Source organism: Myotis brandtii, unplaced genomic scaffold, assembly GCF_000412655.1.
Source record: "Myotis brandtii unplaced genomic scaffold, ASM41265v1 scaffold430, whole genome shotgun sequence".
NCBI classification, from domain to species: domain Eukaryota; kingdom Metazoa; phylum Chordata; class Mammalia; order Chiroptera; family Vespertilionidae; genus Myotis; species Myotis brandtii.
The window spans coordinates 806,660-821,448 of record NW_005366456.1 but is presented as its reverse complement, the minus strand read 5'-3'; the positions used below and the strand labels follow the sequence as shown (position 1 = coordinate 821,448).

General features: G+C 43.6%; 1 protein-coding gene across 3 annotated transcripts in view; it reads left to right on the top strand.

Moving 5' to 3' along the window:
- SYNPR (synaptoporin) overlaps positions 1-7,935 on the top strand; it is a 279,096-nt gene extending 271,161 nt beyond the window's left edge. For all 3 annotated transcript variants that reach the window (XM_005874280.2, XM_014546129.1, XM_005874281.2), the window contains 2 exons: positions 1,100-1,291; positions 6,258-7,935. In XM_005874280.2, coding sequence (XP_005874342.1) covers positions 1,100-1,291; positions 6,258-6,515 — 450 coding nt within the window. In that variant the 3' untranslated portion in view covers positions 6,516-7,935. The remainder of the gene's footprint in view (positions 1-1,099; positions 1,292-6,257) is intronic.
- Positions 7,936-14,789: the final 6,854 nt, after the last annotated feature.

Genomic DNA, 14,789 nt, shown 5'->3' with positions numbered 1-14,789 from the left:
GATTTTGCTTGAAGTGAATAAAGAAGCTTCTTTTTTCTGAACTCATATCAGACGGTTTTCTAAGTCAGACAGATCTGTATTTGCATTCTGCTCTGCTACTTTCCATGTGTTACCTGATGTACCTGGGCCTCAGTTTCCTCATCTTAAAAATGGCACTAAAATGCTGTCTAACATGACACTTTTATGGATAATTTCATAGAAAATCTCTCAAAAGCACTCAAAACATTATAGCTATTATTGTCCCCCACTTAGCACAGTCCCAAGCATGCTGTAGATAATGCATAGGCTTGTTAAAAGAATGTATGAATGAATGAATATTACCATTCAGAAGTCATTACCAATCAGCAAATCTCTTTAAATATTTGAAACCATCATAGCATGGTAGTTAAGAACATGGGCTCAGGAGTTGTGTTGCCTGGGTTTGAATTCTCATACCATCACTGATCGTCCATGCGGATCTCAGACAAGCTGCTCAGCCCTTTGTGTGAGTTTGCCATGTGCAAATGGGATCATGATTGCAACCTCCTTACAGGGGTCTTGTGGGAGCAATTAGATGAGGGTTATAAGTACTTAACATTATTCCGGGGATATAGTAAGCATTTAAGAAAAATATTACTATTATTACTTACTAGAGGCCTGGTTCACAAAATTCGTGAGCGGTACAGTCCCTAGGCCTGGCCTGCAATCAGGGCCATCTTTCCAGGCTGCCCGCAGCTGGCCACGCACTCCCTCCCCACCCCCGTCGCCACCCACCCCCAGTTCCCTGTTCACCATAGGGCGATCAGAGCCTGCCAGCTGGAGAAAGGGACCGAGAGGTGGTCAGTGCGCCTCATAGTGACTGGTCAAACAGTCGTTCTGGTCGTTCTGCCATTAGGGTCAATTTGCACATCACCCTGTTATTATATAGGATTTTATAGAAATATAAGTGTAATATCACAAAACTTTGTTGTTGTTGTTGTTTATCAACTTTTCCTTGGTTTCATTGCTATGGGATCTTGGAATTTTCCAGAAGACAAACCAAAAAGTTGTATAAACTAAGTGATTTGTTCATAAAATTCACATTTCTTTCACTGTTTTATCTTTCTGTTTGTTTCTATAGGACTTCATCGTCACTGTAGTCTTTTCGTTCTTGTGGTTGGTGGGTTCATCAGCATGGGCGAAAGGACTGTCTGATGTCAAGGTCGCAACGGATCCCAAAGAAGTGTTGTTACTGATGTCAGCCTGCAAACAGCCATCCAACAAGTGCATGGCTGTCCACAGCCCCGTGATGTCCAGCTTAAACACGTCTGTGGTATGTTTCCACCTGTGCTTTATCTCCCAATTCTTTGTTTGCCTGTCAAGTGATTAAAACATCTCAGAAGTCATCTTGGAAGTTTCTGCCTCCAAAACTAGGCCAATCTAACAGGTGATATTTCACTCCTTGTGCAAGCTGACCCTTTGGTCCTGAAGTTACTATTGTCAGAACCCATAGACTTCAATGCTGCCAATTACAAAGTTCTTAATAAGAGCTCAGCAGGAATTGGCAGCTGTTGCTTGGATGACAGTCAAATCAAAATTCTAAGCCCGAAGCAGATATAAAATCTGAATGTTAAGGCTGAAGCCTGCCAGAAGTTAAAAATGAATATTTGATGGCATAAAGGTTACTGGGAAGAAAACATTGTTCAAGCCACACAGAGCTAGAATACATCCAATTGATTGTCTAAAGAAAAATGCCCAGACTTGGTAGGCAACAGAAAGAAATGCATCGGATAAGAAAGCACTTACAAATGTTATGGTGACTTTTTATCTTTTCTATGCTCCCAGTTTATTTGCTTAATAACTTCAGAAAAGCTGAACTATATTAGTTAAACAAAGTAAAATATTATCATCAAGTGGATAGCTCTTCCAGGAAGACAGAAAACCTGACAGGCAGCAGGTTGCTAAATTGGATTCTTCCTGTATGAGTGTAAGAACTTGTGTTATTCCAAAGAAAAAAACTACGTCTGAGAAAAACAGAAGCTATACTGGAAACAAAAAGAATAGTAGTTATCGGAAAATAAATGACTCAGCAGCACCGGCTGAAGGAACAACATTCTTTAGCAGCCCCCGAAAATAATTCTCTTTGCTTCAAGGTTAATTTATGCTCCTGCAGCTTTCTGAAATTTAATCTGAGAAGGTTTATAAGAAGGGAGGAGGGTTGCTCATCAGCTCCTGGTGGCTTGGCTGTGAATCTTGCCTGGGTAAAATAGTGAACATGGAAACAGACTATGTATTAGTGTCTCATAGTCATTTTAAATTTTTTTTATTGGTAATTTTTTATTGGCTGCTTCCCACATGCCTTCTTCCCGGGATCCAATTTGATACCTGGGTATGTGCCCTGACCGGGATCCAACCCTGTTATAGTTATAGACCCATATCAGTTAAGGTCTTCCAGTTCCTAGTGACAGAAAACTCCATTCACACTGGTTACTGCAAAACAATCCTCATCTCCCTACAGTCTGTTCTTCACACCTTCACTTCTAGCACCAGCATCTGTGTGCATTAGAATGTTAGGGTTGCAAGTAACAGAGATTGACTCTGACTCACTTCATCAGGAAAATTAGTAGCGCAGGAAACTGATGAGACCTGAAGAAATGGGCTCTACCCACAGCAGGGTCCAGGGCAGGATCAAGGTTCCAGGTGTCGGGAACCGAAGAAAGGTCCCATCAAGGTGCTGTTGATGGCAAGTTGCATAGCTCTGCTCAAAATGCAGAGTCCCTGGAAAGAGCTCCACAAGGGCAATCACATTTCTATTCCCAAAAGCAGAAGGACAGTATGTTAATCTGAAAAGCACAGCCATTTTTTTTCCCTTGCAAACTCATTCAGCTCCGAATCATACTGAGCTAGCTTTTACCAAAAATAAAAATAAAAATAATTGAAAAAATATTAAAAATGTCTCTTCCAAAGGCAGGACCCAGGGCCAGGACCCTGGAAGGCTGGCAGGAAATGGGACAGTTCCCATCCTCCCTCCCCATCTCTGATGCTGCCTGCATGGCTGCTACAGGATTCCCTGTTATCAGATGGGAGTTTTTCTCTTTTTTCTGCTCACACAAGAGAAGACTGCCACTGTACAATTTCTGTGTTTATATTTCTTTTTACAGAAATGTCTCCAACTGAGAAAAAGCCACTCAGGTTTAACCCCAGATTTCTGGTAGAATCTCATTAGCTCATCTTGGGCCAAAATAACTATATTTTGTAACTGGGTAACAATTTACTTTCTTCAAAGCACTTTGGCATCTATAATTTCTCCATAACACTGATAGGTAGGCGTACCATCCAGCTATTCCAGATGCAGGGAGCTGAGGCGAAGGGCTTTGCATAAGGTTTCTCGAGCAGTGACAGCAATGCCAGATTAGAGCCAAGTTCTCCTAATGCTGTTGCCACTGACGTGGTGAAGGGCTGGGTTTTGCAGTGAATCTGCAGGCATTTGAATCCTGGCTCCACTGCTCAATAACTGACTGTTCTTAGGCAAATTTAGTAAGCTTCCTAAACTTAGTTACGTTGTCTACAAAATCTATAGTTTTTCATCATCTATAAAATGGGGATATTATAAAAGAGACCTCACAAGACTGTTGAAAGGATTTGATGCTATAATATCTAAGTACTTAGCATAGCGCCCAGCATGTGGTAAATGTTCAGTAAGTTTCCAAGGAAAGCTGCTACAAAAAGTGCATTTATTTCCTTAAATCTCACATAGTGTTAGGGCCTCACAAGGGAAAGAAAAGAGTGTTTTTTACTCTCTCAACTTTCCTTACCAAGGTTCATTGCCCTTCTATCCAAAATTTCCACTCTGTGTCACCAGCCTCACCATAGGCGATCTTGACACATTTCAGTTCATCCATATTTCATCTCCCCTTCTCTCATGGTACCTGGTGTCTCTCTCTTGTCCGTCCTCACATCCGAGCTTGAATCAAAATCCTCACTCCAGTTTCAGTGGCAAGAAAATATTCAAGAGCCTGTGTGCCCCTAAAATGTGCCAGCCTCGAGGCCTGCTATCTCTGTGATATGAATGGAGTAAGACATCGCTGTTCCTTAGATATGGGGCACATTGATTACATTCTTAATTTAAGTTGCATTTCCCTTGTTTCCAGGTTCTTCTTGAGCATTTCTTTTTTAGCAACCAACTAGCATCAGGGGAAAGATAGAGACCAATAACTAGAAAACAGTTAAAGCTGCGGCCCCCCGCAGAGCCATCCGTCCATATCTGAAAAGATTCCTTGGTAATTTTTCTACTCATATATAATGTTGACACATTTGTACAGAAGTACAATTTAACCAAAATCTCCCTTTTGATGGAAAATGTCCTAGTTAGTGTACACATAGTTAAAAGGTCCTATATGTAAATTAGAGTCATGTCAGTAATTACCCAATTCATTTTGATGATGCAGCTATTACACTAGTATAAGTGCCTTATTTATGTTTTGTATCTCCCTCAGCAAGTAGACTAGAGCACAGCACAAAGTAATAGTAAGTAAATGTCAGTCAATGTTAAAGGAAAGGAAGCGGATGGGATAGGAGCGAGGGTCGGAGGAAGGGAGGGAGGGAGGTCTGGACAAATCACTCTTCAATTAGATCAATTAGGGGCCTAGAAACTCAGTTTGGGCTTTTGACATCTTCAAGAATACAGCCTCACTGTCAAAGCCCTGTTTCTGTTTCTGCTGCCACAGAAGAGTCAACTGAAAACAATTCATGGAAATACTTCAGGAAGTGGTTCAGAGCGTAGCTTAGCACTCGGTCAGCATTTACTAATGTGCCGGACACTGTCTAGCTGCTCTATGCATCGCCTTCCCCCAAGGAAGGAATAATTGTTTGCATTTCATACGATGAGGTTTGGAGGCTAACTGCCTTGTCTGAGGTCAGAGAGCAAGAAATTGCCAAGCCCAGGCCCCTCTGATTCCAAAGCCTGCAGGCGCCTGCAAGGCTGACAATCAGTCGGTCTGCCTGATTCACCTGCCCCTAAAAGATGGAAATACTTTGGTAAGTAGGTACTGCTCCAAGCCCCCAAGACCACTCATCTTGACCGTACTAGCTCCCCACTCACAGCCCCAGGGTATTCTGGACCACCCACCATTCAGCAACCAAGGGACCAATGTTGACCCAGCAGGACTTGCAACACCCTACTCCAGGGCTACGGCTCAAGTGCATTTTGGCTGGAGTGGTTACTAAATGTACTTTAATATCACCGTTTTGTATGCTACTGTTGTTACCTTGCTCCAATGGGGGCCGTTAAACTGACTGCCGGGGGTTAATGCCCAGGGCAGCCATCTGCCATGGGGAATACTGCAGAACCACTGTTTTGTCTGGGCCCCTGGCAGCCATGAACACGTCTGCTCCCATCCAACCCTTTACACCTGGTCACCCGCCCAGGACACACCTGGAGAAAAAGAGGAATTTGCATAGCAAAGCCTTACACCCCGTGTTTGAGGAAACATTCCTGCCTCTGAAACCTGCGTTTTGTTCCTGCTCTGGTTTCAGTGTTCCCTCCTGAATGCCAAAGGCATGGATGTGCCACCTCTCTGCACGCAATCACACACATGCTCTCTGCATACCCCATACCACTGTCTCTCCCATACTTCTTCTTGAAGTGACTCATTTTCTTTACATCATTACAACAAACGGAAAAGGAGTACCTCTAGCCACAAAATGAAGGTAAATTAATGGACCATCATTAAAATGAAAATAATCCTGTACCCCTTACACTCTGTGAGGAATGCCCATTTGGGGAGATAGAAGGGAGAGACTCAGTCTATGGAGTCAGACAGAACAGGGCTTTGAATCTGAGATCTCATACTTACCAAGTTATGTGACCTTGAACAAGATTCTTAGCCTTGCTTAACCTCAGTTTTCACATCGTTAATATGGATATAATAATGCCACCTTCCACTTAGACTAGCTGATTGATATACATAAACTCCTTTATGCAGTGCCTAACATGTAGTAAGCACTCAACAACAGTCAGATGGCCTCGACATTGAAGGGAAAAGTGATCTTTCATATTGTGAAATTGAGGTTTTTCTTGGGTTTCTGTGCATCTTATTAATTCACTAGAGGCCTAATGCACGAAATTCGTGCAAGAGTAGGCCCTCCTTCGCCCAGCTGCCGGCACTGGCTTCCCTCTGGCACCCGGGGCCCGGGTTTCCCTCGCAGCCCTGGCTTCATCCAGAAGGTTGTCTGGAAGGACGTCTGGACTAATTAGCATATTACACTTTTATTATAGATTTGCTTTTGTTCTCCTTTAGGTCTTTGGATTCTTGAACTTCATTCTCTGGGCTGGAAACATCTGGTTTGTTTTCAAGGAGACCGGCTGGCATTCCTCAGGACAAAGGTATCTTCCAGACCCAATGGAGAAGCACTCGAGTAGCTATAACCAAGGCAGGTACAACCAAGACAGCTATGGGTCCGGAGGCGGATACAGCCAGCAGGAGAGTTTGGGGCCAGCCTCTGATGAGTTTGGCCAACAGTCCAGTGGCCCCGCCTCCTTCAGCAATCCGATTTAACAGGGTAGTATTTGCATTCCTCTGGAGATAGCCTCGCCATCTTCCAGTGGCAAGAGAATTTTTATGTATTTCAATCACTTATTCATGCAGAGAGTGTTGAATGTAAATCAGAGATCTGTAATCCTCATTAAGGCAGAAAGGCTGTGTCATGATAAACGGTACTTAGAGACAAGATGACATGAGGAGATATGTCATTCATCAAAAATGGCTAATTGGATATTGTACCTTGTTATATACACAGATACATGGTCGTTTTGTATATGTGTTGAGATAGTAGAAATATGTTGTAGTTTAAAGTCTCTAGTATGTAATATGCATAAAGTAAATTAAATAGCACTGAGTTTTCCTATGCATTTTGCTGCAAAAATCATTTTAATGATTCCTATAAGACAATTTGGTGTATCTCAATGTGCATGTATTATTATTTTGAGGTGTAGGCCCTATAGGATTAAGTCTCAAGTATTTGTTTCAGACAGTTACTCTTGGTTTTTTTTTTTTACTTAATAAATCGATACTCATATGATTTAGTGCATGAATAGGCATTTTTCTCACAAAATGAACATTTCAATGGAATTTATGAAAATTTTCCAGTTTGCACCATGAATTTGTTAAATGGATGTTCAAAAAAATATTCATACTTTGTATACTTGTAAATTTGTCTCTCTGGCTTCTCCAGTTCTGAATGCATTGTAACTAAGGTTCGGGGTTCTTCTATCCCTATTACTAGATATTCAGTGTTAATATATGGTAATTACCCAATATTTATTCTATTTACTTAGCTAAATATTTACATTCCTGTAACTTTCTATGGTATTTTGTGGATCTTATCCTATGGGCCAAGAACAAAAGGCCCAAGAACTTTTTGTGTTTATAAAGTGCTGTTTTCTTAGAATAATAGAGATGTAGATATCAGACATCATAGTCAAGAATCTATTGTGTTAAATATTAAAGAAGATATTCTGCAGTACCTAAATTACCAACTAAACTTTTAAAACCTATTTATTTATAAAGTTAATATGTTCATCAACTCAATTATTAAAAATTCTCAAGCCTCAACTCAACTTACTAATTCTAATTTGAACGTTACCCATTAATTAGAAATTACTTCCAAAAGCCACTCCGTATTCCAAAGAGGGTTCTCATGAAAGATCCCCCAGAATGAATACATTATCAAGAAAATGCCAATCTTTGCTTCTTTGTTTTAACTCAATTGAAACACGAGGGCCCAACAGTGAGGGAAAGCTGTATTTCTAAACAAAAGTTGGTATCAATGTAGTGAACTCATTGTATGATCTGTGATGTTGAAAACATTTAAACACAAAACAATATTAGATGATATCTGTAACCAATTTCTGGATCCTGTTGGATAAATCTGTATTGTGATATCTATTTGATCTGAATAAAGTTATTGCATACAATGCTGGCTGGATAATGGAGAATCTCAACAATAGAACCTGGTTTAGCTTTAACAATGGAAGAACAAGGGGTAAATGCACAGTGTTTCCAATCTCTTACCCTGTCTTTGTTCCATGAGCACAGGAGTGTTCATTCATTCATTCCACTATTCTGGAACCTTCCATATACCCACCACTATGCAAGGCACTGGGGTTAGGAGAGTAAGCAAAAGCAGAAACATACCCTACCTGAGAAACTTACACTCTATTCAGAGAGACAGACATTAAATAATCATTCCCTGACTATGCTGTGTGCAACAAAGGGAGGCAAGGATTCCCTGAGAACGTTTATCAGAGGGACCTGAGCTAGTTAGGGAGACGTCAGGGAGCTTCAGTCCTGAACATGCATAGAGTTTCACAAGGACCAGGTGGGTGGAATGGCCCAGGCAGAGACCAGCCTTGCTAAGCTCTCGGATGGCAGGATGGACATGTAGAGTTGCCAAAGGGCAATGAATGAGGGTCTTTGTGAAGAGGTGGCTGCTGGTGGGTGTGCGAGGGAAGCCCTGTGTGGGGGCTATGGTCCAGAACTCTAAGGGAGAAAATTGAAGGGTTTTCAGCTGAGGAGGGACACGATGCATTCTGGAAAGATCTCAGCGGCTGCAGGGTAGAGAGTGGAGTGGAGGAGGGCAGAACAAAGGACATCCTGGAAAAGGAAACAAGCCTTGACTCCTAACATCTCTTGGGCAGTGGGCTGGGAGGGGGAACTGGTCCGATTTCTGCCCCATCCACCTTTCATTTCCTGGGACGGTGTCTGGGCTCGACTGCTTCCTTCAGCACCAGCCAGGAGCACAGTGGCCTCTGCTTCTGATACTGTCATGAATGCTCTCTCCAAAGCAGAAACCCATAACCAGCAGTTCGTTTTAGCAGCCTTGAGCACATCTACATCAGCACTCTCATAAACAGAAAGCACTCCCTGCCTTGGTGGAGATCGGGTGCTGTTCCACAGCCGCTGCAGGCTCACATGCTGCTGTAATCCCACTCGGATTTCACTAAGCTGGCTTGATTCCTTGTGGTTTCAAGGAAAGAGCAAGCAGATCTGGCCTTTTCCGAAGGGGAGTAATCCGTGCAGCAGGAGAGCTGGTCTGTGTGCAGCAGCCCTGATTTGGCATCGCAGCTTCCTGCTCACTCACTGTACTTCAGGTGCGACTCCACTTTCCTGAGCCTTCGTCCTTGGGAGGAGGTAAAGCGCACAGTAGGAAGGTGCGCCCCAGGCTCGGGCCAGTGAGGCTGGTCTCTGCGCTGCCATTTACTGGACTCTCCTTTTTCTTCCTTGAGGCCTTCACCAAAGCCCTGGGGCTTTTCTGACGCCACAGAAGCCTGAAAGCCAGTGCAGACTGGAAACATAGGGGAGTTGACACCCTGGGAGGGAGCATCCTCAGTCGCTGGGGGATGTGGGCTTTGGCAAGATGCTTAACTTCACAGTCCATTGCCGCATGTCTATTATGGAGACAACGGTGATATATGCATGGTAGGACTGACAACAGGATGGAAAAGGTAAGCCACGTTAAGGCATGAGAACAGCTTCTGGCACACAGTAGGTAGTTTGGTTCCCCTGAAAGCAGGGGAAGATGATCCCAGGAGGCAGGAGTGAGGGAAGGGAGAGCAAGACAGGTGAGGAGGGAAAACTGATAAAAGGTCACATCGGGGGTGTTACTGTCGAAGGCTGTAGGGCAAGCATGTCAAACTCGTGGCCCACGGGCCACATGGCTCGTTTATTTGGCCCGTGTTAGCCTTTAAGTTTGACATGTTTGCTGTAGGGGCTCAATCCCATCAGGATCAGAGCACGTTCAGAATGGCTCCCGTAACTTTCCGTCAAGGGGCAGGAGCTGAAGCATTTATCTACCAACCCCCAGCCCATGTTGACTGAGATTTGCCCACAGGGGTGGTAACTTGCCCACGTTTGCAGGCTGCACCTGCCCAAGGACTGAGCAGCTCCTGCGATTTCAGAGAAACAAGCCTTGAGCCCTAACAGCTATTAGGCAGTGGGCTGGGGTAGGAGGCATGAGTGCTGTCACTGCCCACCACTCCTCCATCTCCGGGGACAGTGGCCTGAGGAAGGGAAGGGGAGCCCTGGAAGGTGCATGCATGAGGGGTCACATTCGACATGAGCAGGGACTATACTTAGCTGTGAAATCAGAGTCTGGCCGAGGGGAAGGAACGAGGCCATCAAAATCGCCCACGGCAGCGAGCAACAGGCATGGCTATGATCACTTATCTGTCAAATGGAGATGCAGAAAACCCCACCTCACAGGGTCCGACAAAGGCTGACCTGGGCACGGGTGGGAAAGTGATGACCTTTATAGCCCTCTACACGTGCTAGTTGGCTGTTGAATGTTGAGGTATAAGCCCGAATTTTTATAAGTCAGACTTCTAGATGAACAATAGCTCCGACATCTTGGACCTTATTCTCAAGTTTGAAAGGCTCACATAATAGACAAGTAAACAGAACATGTAAGGATGCATTTCTATTACTGCTGTGAAGAAAAGAAATGAGGCGCAATGGTGGGCGGAGCGGAATAGGGTGGTCGACGAGAGCCCCTCTGAGGCCTGCAGAAGGAGGAGTCAGTCATGGGAGACCAGGCAGAGAGAAGAGCACATCCAAGCACATTGGGAGACCACCAAGTACCTTTAAAGGGCTAACAAGAGCAAAACTAAGGGGGCTGGGGCACACCACATAAAGGAAGAGTCAGGAGAACTCTTAGAGTTTGGAAGAACCAGGTCACGAAGGGCCTTGAAGGACATAAGAAACAAATTGTATTTGAAGTAAAGTGGGAATACACTAGGCAAATAAACAGAACAATGACATGACTTAATTAATTTTCAGTTTGAAAAGATCTCGCTATCGATGTCCTGGCTCCAACATACTTTAGTTATATAAGATGTCAACACAGCGGGTAGCTGAGTGAAGGGTTCATGAGACTCTATGTACTACATTCACAATTTCCTATAAATGGGGATGCTGAGAATGGATTAATGAACACATCAGTTCATTCAACAGCCGTATATTGAGTACCTGCTCTGTGCCATGCTCTGTTCTAGGCTGCTGGGGATATAGATTTGAAGAAGGTAGACATGATCCCTGTGCTTGTGAAGAGGGCATATAGAGATGGTAAAAGATACAAGATAAATCCAAACAGTGATAAATGCTAAGATAGAAAATAAGCAGGATGACATGAAGGAAAGCCATGGGTCTGGAGGAGGGTGGCTGCAGCATGACATGCAGGAGCCCTGGAATGAGGACACGGCAGCCTGAGTTAGGATGGGGGCTCCATAAGCTTAGGCGGGTTCCTAGGGCTTAAATATTAGTGCAGGGACACCTTTGATCCTGGCACAAGAATATGTCTTCATTCACATGCAGCACTTGTAGTTTGGTATCCAAAGGTCATACAATGCACCTATGATTTCATACAATCCACTCCACAACCCAGTAGAAGGTGGATGTCATTGTCCTTCTTTGAAACTGAGTTCCCCCAGAAGTAGCCTCTAAGACAAGAATTCGAGTACAAGTAGGGGGTTGGGGTGTGAACCAAGGAAGGGAAGCAAGGTTACAGCTGTGGGCACCTGAGACTCAAATCCCTGGAGAACAGGAGACAGAGCAGAACACCTCTCTCTGTTGGCTCAACAAGGGCAAAGGACCTGCAGTATTTATCCACAAACTCTGGCCAGTCAGTGAATGGCTGCTGTGGGGACAGGATGATCAGACCACCCTGTGTGTGGACCAGGTGGCTGAAGCAGAAAAGACAGCTTCAGGCAGTGGAGCAGGTAGTAGTGGCATTTGGGAGTCACCGAGTCAGGATGCAAAAGGGAATCCAGCAGATATGTATGGGACACCAGCAGTGTCTGCCACACTGAGTTTTGGCTAAGGGAAATAGCTTCACCAATTCAACCCCAACAAAAAGACTAGAACTTAAGTCCCTTTTAGTTTTTAGCCCTAAGAGATTTTTTCCACTAACTCCCAGTCAACATAGTATATATATGACTTTAACCTCAATATGCCATGTGATTTTATCTAGCTGCCCCAAATAGCAATTTTTATAACTATAAAGTAATAATTAACATTTTTGAGCACTTACAGTGCACCTGTCACTGAGTACTTTGCATTTAATCACAACAGCAATATGAGATAGATATTAGCATTAGTCCTAAATAAGAGTTTAGAAAACCAAAATTCAGAGAAGTTAGAGCATGAAAAAATCTTTGTGATCACCTCCACTAATAAAAATAGTTCAAATTGCTCCTACCTACCAAGCATCTACTCTGCACAGATGTTCTATCACGGTTATGCAGCACGGTTCTATCTCTTTTCCTATTTAACGCTCACAGGAAATGCAAGATAAAATAGTGTCTTCATGCCCATTGAGCAGATGAGAAAACTAAGATCCATGAAGATTAGGTAACTGTCAACTCAAGGTTAGAGCTGGACGTGGGTTGACCCCACATTCAAATCCAGTTCTTTTTGCGTCTAAAACTCCTTGCTCTAAACCAGGGGTGGGCAAACTTTTTGACTCGAGGGCCACAATGGGTTCTTAAACTGGACCAGAGGGCCGGAACAAAAGCATGGATGGAGTGTTTGTGTGAACTAATATAAATTCAAAGTAAACATCATTACATAAAAGGGTACGGTTTTTTTTTTTTTTTTAGTTTTATTCATTTCAAACAGGCCGGCTGCTCTAAACCACCTTGCTAAAGCTTCAACAGTGCTACCCTTCTGCTCTGCGCCATTTAACCCGAGTGTGCTTTGTCTGCTACCCTTCTGCTCTGAGGCATTTAACCCGGCTGTGCTTTGCCTGTCCCACTGGCATAGTCAACAGAGACCCAGACTATCAAGTGCTTCATTTGATTTGACTTTCCATGGGGACACTGAGTCCCTAATAGTTAGAAGGATAGATTATTTTTTTCAGAATAATTTGCCAACAAAATCAGACCCAATTCACTGAAGAAGTCATTAAGACTGCTAAAGGTCCAGTTGAACTAAGAGTGATTTCTTAACTTGTTTGACTCAGAGCCTGAGGCTTCACTGAGTTTGAGGACTCGGCTGAATGCTCTTCAAAACCTGTAGGCTGGCAGCCAGTAATTGCAGGCCTGGCCCCAGCTCCTCCAGGCCCACGGGAGCTTGCTTCCAGGTACACTGGGCATAAAAGCTAAGGAGGCTTCCTGGGAGCCCTGTGTTTCTGTGAAAATATTCAAGTCTAGCTGAGAATTTTCACTTAACAGGCAGTCCCCACAATCTGTATCCCGGGCCATTGAACAAGACACTTGGAGGAGGTCAGAATCAGTCTAACGGGTTTCCCGGTGGCTAAGAAAGGGGTTGTCTTTGGGCCTGTGCTTTTTTATTCATGTTTTTATTACCTGACCTCTTGTGGCTTAAGAGGGTCTAACTGGCTTGTGCCGTGAACAAGTTACTGGCTCATGTGAACTTAAAGTTATCCCCCTACTTACTAGAAACAATCCCATGTGACATGTTACCTGCTTTCATGACACTTTGGTCAACATAAGAAAAGCAAAAGGAAAACTCAAAAGTTTTTCTTATTTCAAATATTTTCCTCTTTCCTGTGAACTGACATTTTTCCTGGGTATTTTCTGCTCTGGTCTTTTCAGACATTCGAGATGTTCTGACTGACCTCCCCTGTCCTATTACTTCTAGACTGTGATACATTCCACAGCGGACACATTGCTCTGAGCATTAGTGCCCTCCTTAGAAGTCCTGTGAACCTGGCTCTCTGGAAGCTCTTAGACCTTCTATTAAAATTTCAGTTAGTAATGGCCTGTGCTTCCTCAGATCTTGGCAGCATGGTGCCACGTGCACCCAGGAGGATCGCATTTATCAGCACAGACATTTGCTTCAGAGGAGGCCTGAGGTCCAGAGGCCTGGGAGTTGAGAGCTAGGTTGCATAGGCATTGGTAAATGTGGTCATTAGCTTTATCAATGTAGATTGATCATGTAAACTCCTAGCAGAAGAGTATAAACATCAGGCTGTAGTCACATAGACCTGAATTCAAGTCTTGATTTCATCATCGAAACCAGGCTGTGTGATTCTGAGAATGTGCCTCAACATCTCTGAGCCTCAGACTCCTCAGCCATATGTTGGGAGATAATGATACCTACTTCTATTAGTTTTCTCTAACTGCAAAAAAACAAAACAAAACAAAACAAAACCACTTAGCGGCTTAACCAACACAGATTTATTGTCTTACAATTCTGTAGGATGGAAGTCTAACATAGGCCTCGGTGGGCTAAAATCCGGGAGTTGGCAGGGCTATGCTCAATAGAAGTAGGTATCATTATGCTCAATGTGGAGGCTCTAGTGCAGAAGCCATTTCCTTGTCATTTCCACCTGTATTCCTTGGCTTTCGGCCTCTTTCTCCATCTTCAAAGCCAGTAGCAGCAGGTCAAGTTCTTCTGACATTGCGTCACTCTGACCTCCTCTCCTGCCTCCCTTTTCCACTTTTAAGGACCTTTGTGTTTGCATTGGACCAGTTTAAATAATCCGGGATAATCTGACTTTCAGGTTAAATGATTAGCAACCTTATTCCAGCAGCATTCTTAGTTCCCCTTTGCCATGTAACCTAGCATATCCATAGGTGCTAGGGGTTAGGATGTGGGCATCTTAGGGCAGAGAGTGGGGGAGGAGCATGATTCTGCCTACCCCACTACCCCAGGAGGAAAGGATAAAATAATATAATGTAAGTTTCTTCACCAATTTGCCTTGTCAGAGTGCTCAGTAACTGAAAAAGACAATCAGAATTAATAGTGATTCCAGTCTATGGTATTAAATATTCTGTGAGAAAATGATCCAGCTATAGCACTAAGTGTGGTAAT